Source organism: Austrofundulus limnaeus, unplaced genomic scaffold (genome assembly GCF_001266775.1).
Source record: "Austrofundulus limnaeus strain Quisiro unplaced genomic scaffold, Austrofundulus_limnaeus-1.0 Scaffold1303, whole genome shotgun sequence".
Classification (NCBI taxonomy): Eukaryota; Metazoa; Chordata; class Actinopteri; order Cyprinodontiformes; family Rivulidae; genus Austrofundulus; species Austrofundulus limnaeus.
The window spans coordinates 1-10,908 of record NW_013953705.1 but is presented as its reverse complement, the minus strand read 5'-3'; the positions used below and the strand labels follow the sequence as shown (position 1 = coordinate 10,908).

At 39.3% G+C, this 10,908-nt stretch overlaps 2 protein-coding genes across 2 annotated transcripts in view; one reads left to right on the top strand and one right to left on the bottom strand.

Annotated features, from left to right (window-relative positions):
- Positions 1 to 5,847, bottom strand: part of syap1 (synapse associated protein 1) — a 7,247-nt gene extending 1,400 nt beyond the window's left edge. The window contains exons 1-6 of the mRNA XM_014031701.1: positions 5,561 to 5,847; positions 5,211 to 5,329; positions 5,001 to 5,067; positions 1,788 to 1,861; positions 1,546 to 1,685; positions 568 to 716 (exon numbers count right to left, since the gene is read on the bottom strand). Of these exons, the coding sequence (XP_013887155.1) occupies positions 568 to 716; positions 1,546 to 1,685; positions 1,788 to 1,861; positions 5,001 to 5,067; positions 5,211 to 5,329; positions 5,561 to 5,750 (739 nt within the window). The 5' untranslated portion in view covers positions 5,751 to 5,847. The remainder of the gene's footprint in view (positions 1 to 567; positions 717 to 1,545; positions 1,686 to 1,787; positions 1,862 to 5,000; positions 5,068 to 5,210; positions 5,330 to 5,560) is intronic.
- A 126-nt stretch (positions 5,848 to 5,973) lies between these two features.
- Positions 5,974 to 8,274, top strand: phospho2 (phosphatase, orphan 2). The gene is made up of 4 exons (XM_014031702.1): positions 5,974 to 6,169; positions 6,626 to 6,707; positions 6,832 to 6,926; positions 7,020 to 8,274. The coding sequence occupies exons 2-4, from the start codon at positions 6,637 to 6,639 to the stop codon at positions 7,583 to 7,585; spliced, it is 732 nt and encodes a 243-aa protein (XP_013887156.1). The 5' UTR covers positions 5,974 to 6,169; positions 6,626 to 6,636; the 3' UTR covers positions 7,586 to 8,274.
- Positions 8,275 to 10,908: the final 2,634 nt, after the last annotated feature.

Genomic DNA, 10,908 nt, shown 5'->3' with positions numbered 1-10,908 from the left:
ATATATACCTGTATATATACAAAGAGGAAAAGGATAAAAAAAACAATAAAAAATAAAAATAACAAAAATGTCTAATGAAAAGGAGCAGAAAGAAGAAAAAAAATCTTATAACACCGGCCCCTACTTAAAAGAGAATAGTTCTCAAGGCACAAACAACCTGCGGATATTCATTAATAACATAATTCACTTTTTAACAACAGTGATGAAAATAATAAAAAATACGAAATTTAATACTCAGTCTACATTTTGTTCATATTTTGACAACAAAAACGTTTTTACCAATCTAGCAATATATAAATCATTTTTGCATTTTTAAAAACTTAATAATAATTAAGACAAAAAAGGATTAAACTCAACAATATTTATCTGAAACTCACAGGTGAATCTTTTTCTYCAGTCAAGAGAAGCTTTTTGTCTTTTGTTTTATGTGTTTAGTCCTAGTTTACAGAGAACTCTTAGTACCTTGGTGAAAAACACTGCATCTTTCTGAACAACCTTCACCACCACTCTAAACTAAYGTCAGCCTGTCTTCACTAAATGATGCGACTGTTCTGTAAAAAGCTGGACCTTTCAAGACGACATCATCGGGTGAGACGGCGCCGCTGTCCCCGCCGTCCTTCTGCTGCTGCTGAGCTGCCAGCGCTGTGAGCTGAGCCGACTGTTTGACCAGAGACACCCGGTAGAAGTAGTTCCTCCAGAACACCTCCTCCTTCACTCTGTCCGACACAAACACACCAGGAAGCATTTTAACCTTCGTCTGCAGAAAAAACTCTCGCAGTGTTGGGTTTACACTAAAGGAAAGCTACAGCTCCGTCAGTTTTACASATTTTGAGCTGAAATGTGGAAKAGCAGTCACTGAAAATTCTCCTCGAAACTCTGAGTGCAACAGGGATCTTCGCCTAAAGCTGATGATGTCGACCCTGTTTGTCTGTTAGCAAAAAATCTCATGGACCCCTAAACCAGTTTTAGTGAAACTCTCAGAAAGTGATGACTGGATGTACAGGTACAGTTGATTTAATTCTGGAGTCAGCCTGATGATGCCTACTACAGCCAGTCAACATCAGCAACTACAACAATGGCCATAACTTCGTTAATGTTGCTGATTTTGAATGAGAATGTGATCGTAGCTGAGAATTATCCCCAAAAAACTTACTCCAAGTATTAATTCTGCAAACCTTTGCTTCAAACTTTAGATGGAGATAACTGTTTGATAGGAAGACATAGTGGGCGATATGCGCTCCTTCAAGGATTGCTTGGCCTTTAATGTTCTAATAACATATTTGGCACTTTCTGAATGTTGTTTTATTATCTACAACTTTGTCCTGGACCTGTTTGAAAAGACTCCTTAATCTTTAAAGTGCTGAGATAGGTTGTAAACGAAGGCTTGTTTCATGATGGATGTGGTGCGACCTTCGCCTGCAAACCGTATGAGCGAGCTGAACCAACTCTGATGGGATCTGGCAGTAGAATGAATCATTTCTCATTATGCAAATTAAATAAATAACTAAATAAATAAACAAACAAACAAACAAACAACTATCTTACTGTTTAGGGACCAGGTCAAAGCGCATGCGATTGAGGAGCTGGTCTTCCTCCAGCATGACTGCAGCCAGAGGATACATCTGCTCCATGTCAAAGTGGAACTGAACGCCAGCCGGAGGGTCTCGCAGGAAGTTCCTCTTGTCCTGGGGACCAGCAGCCAGAGACAGAGGCGTCAGTTTCAGCACAAGCAGCGGATCAAAAATAAGCAAGAACGCTGCTGAAACACAGTCAGACATTGAGCTTACAGCGGACAGAGCCAGGATCTGTTGCTGGATCGTCTCCTCCTCGTTGTAGCCCACCCAGGGAGGGACCGCTGCTTCTACACAAACAGCAGCACACAATAACAAACTCAACACAAGTGTTCAAACGTAATTCTAACAACTGTCCTGTGACCTATGTGCTCTTGGAAAAATAGAAGATCATGAAAGAATTAAAGGATGGATTAACTGTTCTCCTATGGTCCTTCATAGTATTTCAGTCAGGCTGATGTCTCCACTTTAAGTCATTGCAGCCCCCCTAATGCTTTTCTTTTTCAGTCCTACTGTACAACATGATTACAGCAAACCTCCACTGTCAGACAGATGGCTGCCAGTTAACCTCTATAACATGTTGTTGTACATAAAAACAATTTATAAATAAAACAGCAGTGGTAGTAGAGGTGCTCATGTTCAACTGGCTGACATCAAGGTGCCCAGGTCTTGTGGCTGCAAATCAGCAAGCCTGGAGAGTCTAAGATGGAGCTCTTGGTTGTTTTTATTGTTTGTTTTTTTTCTGCATGGTCTGACCTTGGGATAAACATACAAGGATGTAAACTCCTGGGAGATAATTAACTGGATAGTGTTTTAAATATTTAGCTTTTCTTATAGAAAAACTGTGTGATCAAAACAGAGAAAAACTGAAAGAAAAAAAAAGTCTTGAAAACTGTCACCAACTAAAAACAAGCCAAACCAACAAATGACCTTTTGTTGTGATTATAAAACTTCAAATAAAGTTAGCTCTAATCTTTTGTCTGCTTAGAAACACAAACTAAAAAAAAAGAATCAAAGATAAACCTTTGTTAGGACTTATAATTAGCACCGTAGGGATGGACTGTTTTCCTGTCTTCAAAAAGTATTTCTCTTGTACAGTGTGTGTTCATGGCCACAGTATGGAAATRGTATGACTTTTAAGTGGCTAAACTACAGCTAGTTATCATGGAGCACTGAATATAATAGTTTGGGTAACAGTTTCCCAAGAAATTTTACACTGAAGTTACTATTTTTTTTGATTCTGCAGTTTGAGAATTGACTTTTTGTACAGAATCATTCCTTATTCCAACATGAATCTGTTTACTGGGATGTCCTTTCAGTACCTCAGTAGCTTTAACCAGGTCAAGTCTTTGAAACAAAAAAAGCCTGATCCATCTTTTTTGACTTWAAAATCTGTATGGTTTGTTTACGTTACTAGTATGACATTTGTACACCTAATTAGCCRTGAATCATTAAAAAGAAAATAATGTTGCATCTTTATATTTTGCTTCCAGACCAGAAATCTTTTAATGTGGTCTGGATCAATATTTCTTCAGGGATTCTAAAAGTTATATTATTATTATTATTATTATTATTATTATTTGTACTTTGACTTCCTTTCCCAATCAGATTCAGTGTAGTATTTGATCATTTGTAGAGGATGTTGTTGCATGCATGTTAAACTCATTAGTTCTGACATAAGAATCATTCAAACATAAAAAGGCCTCTAAACCCAGGGGATGAATTGGTTTAAGGTCAACACTTGACATRAACTTTGGAAAAATATATTTTGATTTGGATATTTACACATTATGTTACTAACATCCTAAAAAACACACAATCTGTCTCCGTTTATTTTGTTTATTTAATTTAAAAAACACCTAAAATGACACAGTTTGACACATAAAGTAGTATTTAGCTACAAACGATTCCCAAACTTCTCAGAGTCGATGATCAGCTGAAGGATGAGGCTGTCTGCCAGGTCTTTTTCTTACAGACATAACTTTCAGATACTGTTCAACTGTAGGTCTACAAATTATTTTTAGGCCTGAAACTTAGACGCAAATTATAAATAAATTAGTGCCACTTTAAAACTTTTGCACGGTACGGTATGTATTTACAAATATTGTTGTAATAAATACTGAAGCATGTACATGAGCTATATTATATGTAAGGGAGTCATTGTATTCAGCTACTTTTTGTCCATTTTTTTCCCACCACGTACCACTTACGAATATATAACCATGAGTTTATATCAGCAGGTAATTTAAGCACTGACCAACACTTTTTTTGCAGGGCTTGAACATCAGTTCTACTACTTGGAAAACACTGGGGCCTCATGCAAGAACATGTTCGTATTCTTATCCTAAATTTCTCTTACTTTTTGTTCGTATGAAGGGTTCGTACGAACATGTCACGTCAGATTCAACAAACTCTTCTATCTTCAGGAAAAGTGTGTAAATGAGCTGCGTAAATTCCACCTGTTCGTATCCAGCTGCTCGTGCACGCGAGAGGAGATTAGCATAATTACCACCCCAAAAACACCATATAAGGCTGTGTTTCCTGCCTCAGACATCAGGAAGTGTCCATTCAGGAAAATGACCGCGAAAACTAAAAAGAAGAACTTTACAAGTTCAGAGATTGAAGTCCGTCTGTCAGAGATCCAGAAAAGAAAATCTGTCATTTTTAGCAGCTCAGCTGTGGAATAAAAAGAGCTGCTAAAAGTATAAACAACTGTGTTAAATCATTTTCATTTATTCAGAAGCCGAAGCGCTGTGCACCGTAACCCCCCCCGCGCAGTCTCAAGTGGTCTCAGTTGCGGTTCTGAAATAAGCATTTTAAAATGATTTCACAATATATCTGGCACTTTGGAGAAAATGAAGGACTCGCTGGAGGGATTGTGTATCCCCTCTGGCCTGGGAACGTCTCAGAGTCCCCCAGGATGAGCTGGAAGGTGTCGCTGGGGAGAGCAKGGTCTCCTGCTGCCACTGAGACCCGATCCCGGATAAGCCGGCCGGATGGACAATTTTATATTGTTAGTCTAAATTATTACATTTAAAATTATAACTCTAATTCAAGCAGAATAGCCTATTGTCAACATAATTATGGAGTGTGATTTATTTTCAACTCAAAATATCTTCAAACTAACGAAATATAAAGTTATTAGTGAAGAAAACCCATCTGGATAACAGCAGACTGACTGCTCGTAAAATATACGACAGGTCTGGACCACTCGTGAATTTTGTTCGTATCTGAAAAAAATCTTAGAATACAAAAACGTTGGTGAATGCCACAAATTCTCCTAAATCACTCGTACGCACAACTTAAGAACAAATCTGTGCGTACGAACAGTTCTTGCATGAGGCCCAATGTGTATCTGCAGGGCTTTTAGTGGCCTGGAAGTGTCATTGTAGGTAATTTACTCCCTGCTTACTGATGGTATGGTAATACCTGACTTTTTGGCCTTCTTCTCTTGAACAAACTTCTCTTGCTCCTTCTGGAAATCTCCTAAGATAGTCTGCAAATACAAACAGAAACACAACAATGGGTGGAAAGGAGCCAACCATTTCAAGGACATCATTAAAACAACATTTGAATCACTGAAGATAACAAAAAAGGCTACATTGGAGGACTTCAAACATCCAAAGCTCAACAACGTGCCTTGTCTATGATGCCGTCAATCTTCCCCTCTTCCACTGTCTTCTTGATGCTCTGAGCCGTCTCTACCACAGACTCAGAGAGCTTCTTGGTGGCACTGGAGGCAAAGCTGAAGATGTAACCTTGAAACACAAGAGGAGGCAGGGTGGCTACAAGCACAATCAATAATCAGGACACTTTCTGAAAACAACAAACACAAAGCGGACAAATAACACCAACATAAAAAGAGTAGAAGTTAGAAACCTCCGCTCAGAAAAGTACCTCAAAAACAAGCTGTTATAGTAACAAAACAAAGTACATATTTAAGAAAGGCCACGGCGTAACGAGTAACTGATAAATTGTTGTTTCCTTACCACCAAATCCTGATCTCTGCTCTGGGTTTGCGTGCTTTGTCTCTGCTTCGTCGTGATCGTGGTCAGCTGGTTGCTGTTTGTTTACCTCGTTTTGGGCTTCCACCACCTTCTCTTCCTGCTCCACGTTCAGACTCTCCGACTCATCCGACGTCTTCTCCAGACCCAACCACGTCCCCAAGCCTTTAAACATACCGGCAGTAAAAATGATAAACTCTCCAGAGAAAATGCGACGAGAAAGAAACACCAAACTGAACAGTGGCAGAATAATTTTGGCGTAACCAGGAAATGAAACGTCAGAATTTCTTCTTCTGTGTTTGTGAGGGTTTGCGTTGTACCGCCACCTAGCGGTCACAGTGAGTTAGCTCATTTTCAAACAGATCGTCAAATAAAGTGATATTATCACAGAATAATTCTTGCATAAATACATAAACAGTAAAATACACAAAGATATACAAGCAATTCCATTATAGTTGTCATAAATTAGACAAATACTGGCGCCACATTCCTGTGTTTTGTAACATTAAAATTCGCAGGACATCCAGCAGATGGCGGTAGTGAAGTCATTTATTCACAGCACAACAGCGGCGGCTTGATGACCGGCTGGATCGGGTAGGTTTCGTTTCTGTTTTAGATTTTATTATTCTTGATTTTTTTTTTTTATAAATTACCTCCCAAAGCACAGTCTGGTCCAAAACTAAGTGTCGTCTTTGATTCTTCTCAACCCTGTTTGAAAGTCATACAACAAAACATTCATTGCAACTTAGCCGGGTCTGTACGACACCAAACTCCGTGTAAAAATAATCAGAATTAAATGTATAACACCCTTAAACGTATTTTACGTAGGGATTCAAAAAAACCAAAACATGGGCATTATTACTGAAGACGCTGTGGCTCAGTCGGTTCATAGAAACAAGCAAGTAATAGAAAGTAAAAGTGTTGACAAGCGTAATGCTTATTTTCTGACTCATAACACTAATTACTTATTAAGAGGCACTTGCCAATATGTCCAAATTAAATGTATTTTTTAACGGGGTTATTTAAAACTGCTGTTTTGTTCCCTCCCAGGTAAAAAAAAAATGAAGCTTCTGATGGTTTTTGATTTTGACCACACTGTGGTTGACAACAACAGTGACACCTGGGTGATCAAGTACGTAATAACAGTTTCATAACAAGTCACTCGGTCCAAATATAGTCTGAGATCAGGAAATCTCATGTTCGCTGAGCRTAACCATTTGTTCTCTCATAAATGTTGTGTTGTTTCTTGTCCTCAGATGCCTCCCAGGTCAAACTCTTCCAGACTCTGTGAAGAACTCGTACAGAAAGGGCCACTGGACTGAGTACATGGGCAGAGTGATGAACTACATAGGTTAGAGATCAGTGTATTGTTTGTCTTGTCTTTTATTGCTTCTTTCAAACYGCCCAGCCTTCAGTTCTGAGTCTGTTTCATTGATTCAAACAGGAGACCAGGGGGTCGGGCCTGACAGGGTCCGAGGCGTGTTGGAGACCATCCCCTTCACCCCTGGAATGACAGACCTGCTGACATTTATAGCTGAGCACAAAGACACCATTGACTGCATTGTCATCTCTGACTCCAACACCATTTTTATAGACTGGATCTTGAAGGGGGCGGGACTCCGAGCAGCCGTGGACCGGGTTTTTACTAACCCCGCTCGACTGAATGAGTCCGGGTACGTGGAGGTGCAGTGCTACCACACCCACGACTGTGATGAATGCCCCGTCAACCTCTGCAAGAGGGAAGTCCTGGAGCGCTACCTTTCTGAGAAGACCGAGGCGGGTACGATGTACGGGCGCGTTGTTTACGTTGGCGACGGAGGGAACGACCTCTGCCCCGCTTCCTGTCTGAGAGGGCATGATGTCGTGATGCCCAGGAGGGGGTACACCCTGGACAAACTTCTGGCCAAACTGACAGCGCAAGAAGGCGACGCCTCTGTTAAAGCTGAAGTCTTTGTTTGGAGCAGTGGCTCTGACATCCTCCAGGAGCTGAAAACAAGGATGCAGTCGTAGTTCAARCCGTCGGAGCGATCCATTTCTCAGCTGGAGCTGACTTATTCAGCATGTCATCACAAAAGACATAATTATTTAAAAAATAATGTATGATTTTAAATAACAAATGCACTCCTTGGATAATTCTGGACTGAAACTACGTTTGTTGTTTATGTCCCCTTTAATGACAGTGACTACTTTAAATGGTGAGCATTTATTATATTTGTACTTTGCTGTTTTAAAGTGTTTGAGGTAAGATTTTTATCATTTTACTGACCTTTAAAAAGGGAATTCGTTCTGAGTTTAACTGTCGCACTAACAATGTGTGATTTGTTTTTCTGTGGTTGTTGTAAATGTGAGCTGTTGACCAGTGATATCAGTGAACCCTCCTGCTGCTTTTGGATTAAATGACCCATGTGACCTATGTTTTTGAAGCTGAGGCCATGTGGGTCCRTTTTCAAGAGCGTTTCTCAAGTCTAGAAATGCTGAGAATTGTGCTGATTAAAAAGATGAGCTCTCTACAGGTGACACGTTCAGCCTGTGTTATCACCATGATCCGACCAGGCTGAYCATGGACAGCCATCCTGTCACCTTTTACAAAACAATATGGGCCGGCCATTTTACGCCCCTGAGTAAAACAGCAAGACAGAGGTTCCTACAGTACAAAACCAGAATTTATAGCAAAGCAGTAATAAAATATTAAAATGAAAGGATTGGGAATGATTTATTGATCACCTGCAGTAATAATAATAATTTTCTCATATGGTTGCAGTATGTGTAGCTTTAGATGGAAAAACAGACCCACAGGGGAMGCTCATCTATAATTTAACAACACAAATGTTGCAAAGAAAAGAATCATATCACGGTAACACCCATTCATTTTGTACCAATATAAATATCTAATGACAATCTGTGGTTTTAGCAGATGATCTGATTTACACACTAATGTGGAGCATACGTGGGTTAGGAAGCTTTGAGCTCCTTTAGTGTAGGCTGCATCTCTCTTTTGTAGCTGTTGCCCGCTGGCATTAAAGCTGGGCAAACCGTGCCATGCTGAGACCGTGTTTCAGTCTGTCTTGTTTGCAAAAAATCTCATGAATGACAGATTTCAATGAAACTCAGGAATTAACCAAATCTACAACTGATAACTTTTTTTAAAAAAAATAAAGTTGTGGAAATTTTAATTTAACAAGGAGAGAAACAGGTGATCACAAAATAAAAAGGCACTTTGTAGAATGGTCGTTTGAGTTTTATTGCAGCTGCAAGTCACAAAAGCCTTAAAACAGTCCCACGCCAAAACTAGTTATGCAAAGAATCAAAGTTTAAAACCTCCTTTTATACTTGATATTTTTATGTTTGCATAAACTGACAAAAAAAAAAAAAACGTTCCGACAAATTGTCCCTGTAGGGGTGACTATCTACCCTATACCTTATCTTGATGGTACAACGTATTATCTTAGAGAAGGCAGAAGATAATGTAAAACAATGGCATCAACAACAGCAAAACAGGTCAATGGAGCACGTGATAAGGAAGATGAGTTATTTTTCCATGACAAACCCGATTCAAGATGGACGCCACAAACATGACTACGTCTCTGACATTTTAATTTTGTCAGAGTGTCTGAGAGTCACTCTAATGAAAGTAAAAAATAAATAAATAAATTACAGGTTGTAATACAAAAAACTACAACATTTTAAATAACAAAACTACACAAGGGGATTAGGGCCACAGAGGGAAAAAAAACATCCCCTAAATTCTGTCTTTAAAGTCAGAATTTAGGGAATTTTTTTTTTCATTTCGGTGGCCTTAATTCTCTTCCATAAAAACAACAAAGCACCTGTATAGTGTATTTATTCTGTCTTTTTTCTTTCCTTTTTACTGACAATGTTCAACATCTATTAATAAATAAATAAAATTGCCTCTCTGTGAAAAGAAATAATTAAAACACAAACAACTCCTTGRGACAAAAATGAACAAAGTTTTGTTGAGCAAACTAATAGCTTTAATCCTCACTTCTTTGCATTTGTGTGGGACAACCTGTCCATTATGTAAGCAATGTCCAACATTTTCTTTTATGACCAGGCAATGATGCCAGTGTGGCCAGTCCTGCTTCAGATTCTTGATGACCAAGCCGTGTTGGTTTACACAACCCGCATRGCAAAATTTATCTAGCCCAGTTCTGGCCCAGACAAGGCACTAACACTTAACTAGGCTCAGATTTAGCAAAGAATGACAGCCCTTTGATGGTGATGTGATTTGCCAGAGTAAATCAAGTAACAATTAGGCTAGTTGTGGCATGTCATTAAAAAAAAAAAAGAGCCATCACTGCCAGACCTGGTCTACAATCTGTTGACTTATTATGCCAGCAGTGCCGGCTTGACACCAGATCTGGCCCTCACCTGTCTGCTATGTGGGAACAGGCTTGCWTCATGGTCTGGAAAGACCACCTACATTTTAGCTCATCTTTTAATGCTATAAGAGGGGTTTTYATCCAGCATGAAGAGGACTTAGTGTAGGGGAACTCTTCTAATGCATAATAGATCTGTGGGTTTACACACTGTTGTAGCAAAATCATACTGCATTCTGATTTATTGTTTGTTAAAACATAGAACATTGTGAAAAATTTGACAGCATTTTGAGGACATGCTGCAGTTATATTGGTGCACTGATACTGTATGTTGGTTCTGCATTTAAACAAACAGCATTGGTTCACGTTTTGTTGTTGCACAAATCTGCAATCTTGAAGAGCAAAAACAAAGTCCTCCAAACAGCAGTGTGTATGTGTGTGGGGAGATTTTTGTTGCAAATGTAAAAGAAAAAAAAACATTAAAGCTTTAAAATCTGGCATGATGTAAGGTTTGGTGCACTGTGTACTCATTTTATAATAGTTAACAAGTGAGCTACTTTCCTCTTTACTGTTCCCCACGGTGGGATTATACGTGCATGAGCCAGCTACTCCTGAGCCCATTTCTTCAGCTCTTCAGGGGATCGGAATTCTCACAGCATGCYGAGACTCRAGAGACAAAATGAAGGTGCTTCACATTTTCCCCTCTTTATGGAGTGTGGATAGCACCACTTGCCTTTTTCCTGCAGCTTTCAGTAATATACAGGAAGTCAGAGTTTAGGTTAACTCGCTGAAATGGAAAGCTCAAAGACTCATGGATTTTGGGGTTAACGTTTTTTTTTACTGCTGATTGAAAGATGCCTCTTACGAAAAAAGAACATTGCTTTAACTTCAGCAAACCATCCATCCATCCATCCATCCATCCATCCATCCATCCATCCATCCATCCATCCATCCATCCATCCATTTTCTTTAGGTGATCTCAGGTCAGGTTGTGAA

What these genes read in the sequence shown, in the direction of transcription:
- phospho2 (XM_014031702.1), top strand. Translation starts at nt 6,637, where the DNA reads ATGAAGCTTCTGATGGTTTTTGATTTTGACCACACTGTGGTTGACAAC. An exon ending in AGTGACACCTGGGTGATCAA is followed by an intron (nt 6,708 to 6,831) that starts GTACGTAATAAC and finishes TCTTGTCCTCAG; the next exon opens with ATGCCTCCCAGGTCAAACTC. An exon ending in CAGAGTGATGAACTACATAG is followed by an intron (nt 6,927 to 7,019) that starts GTTAGAGATCAG and finishes TGATTCAAACAG; the next exon opens with GAGACCAGGGGGTCGGGCCT.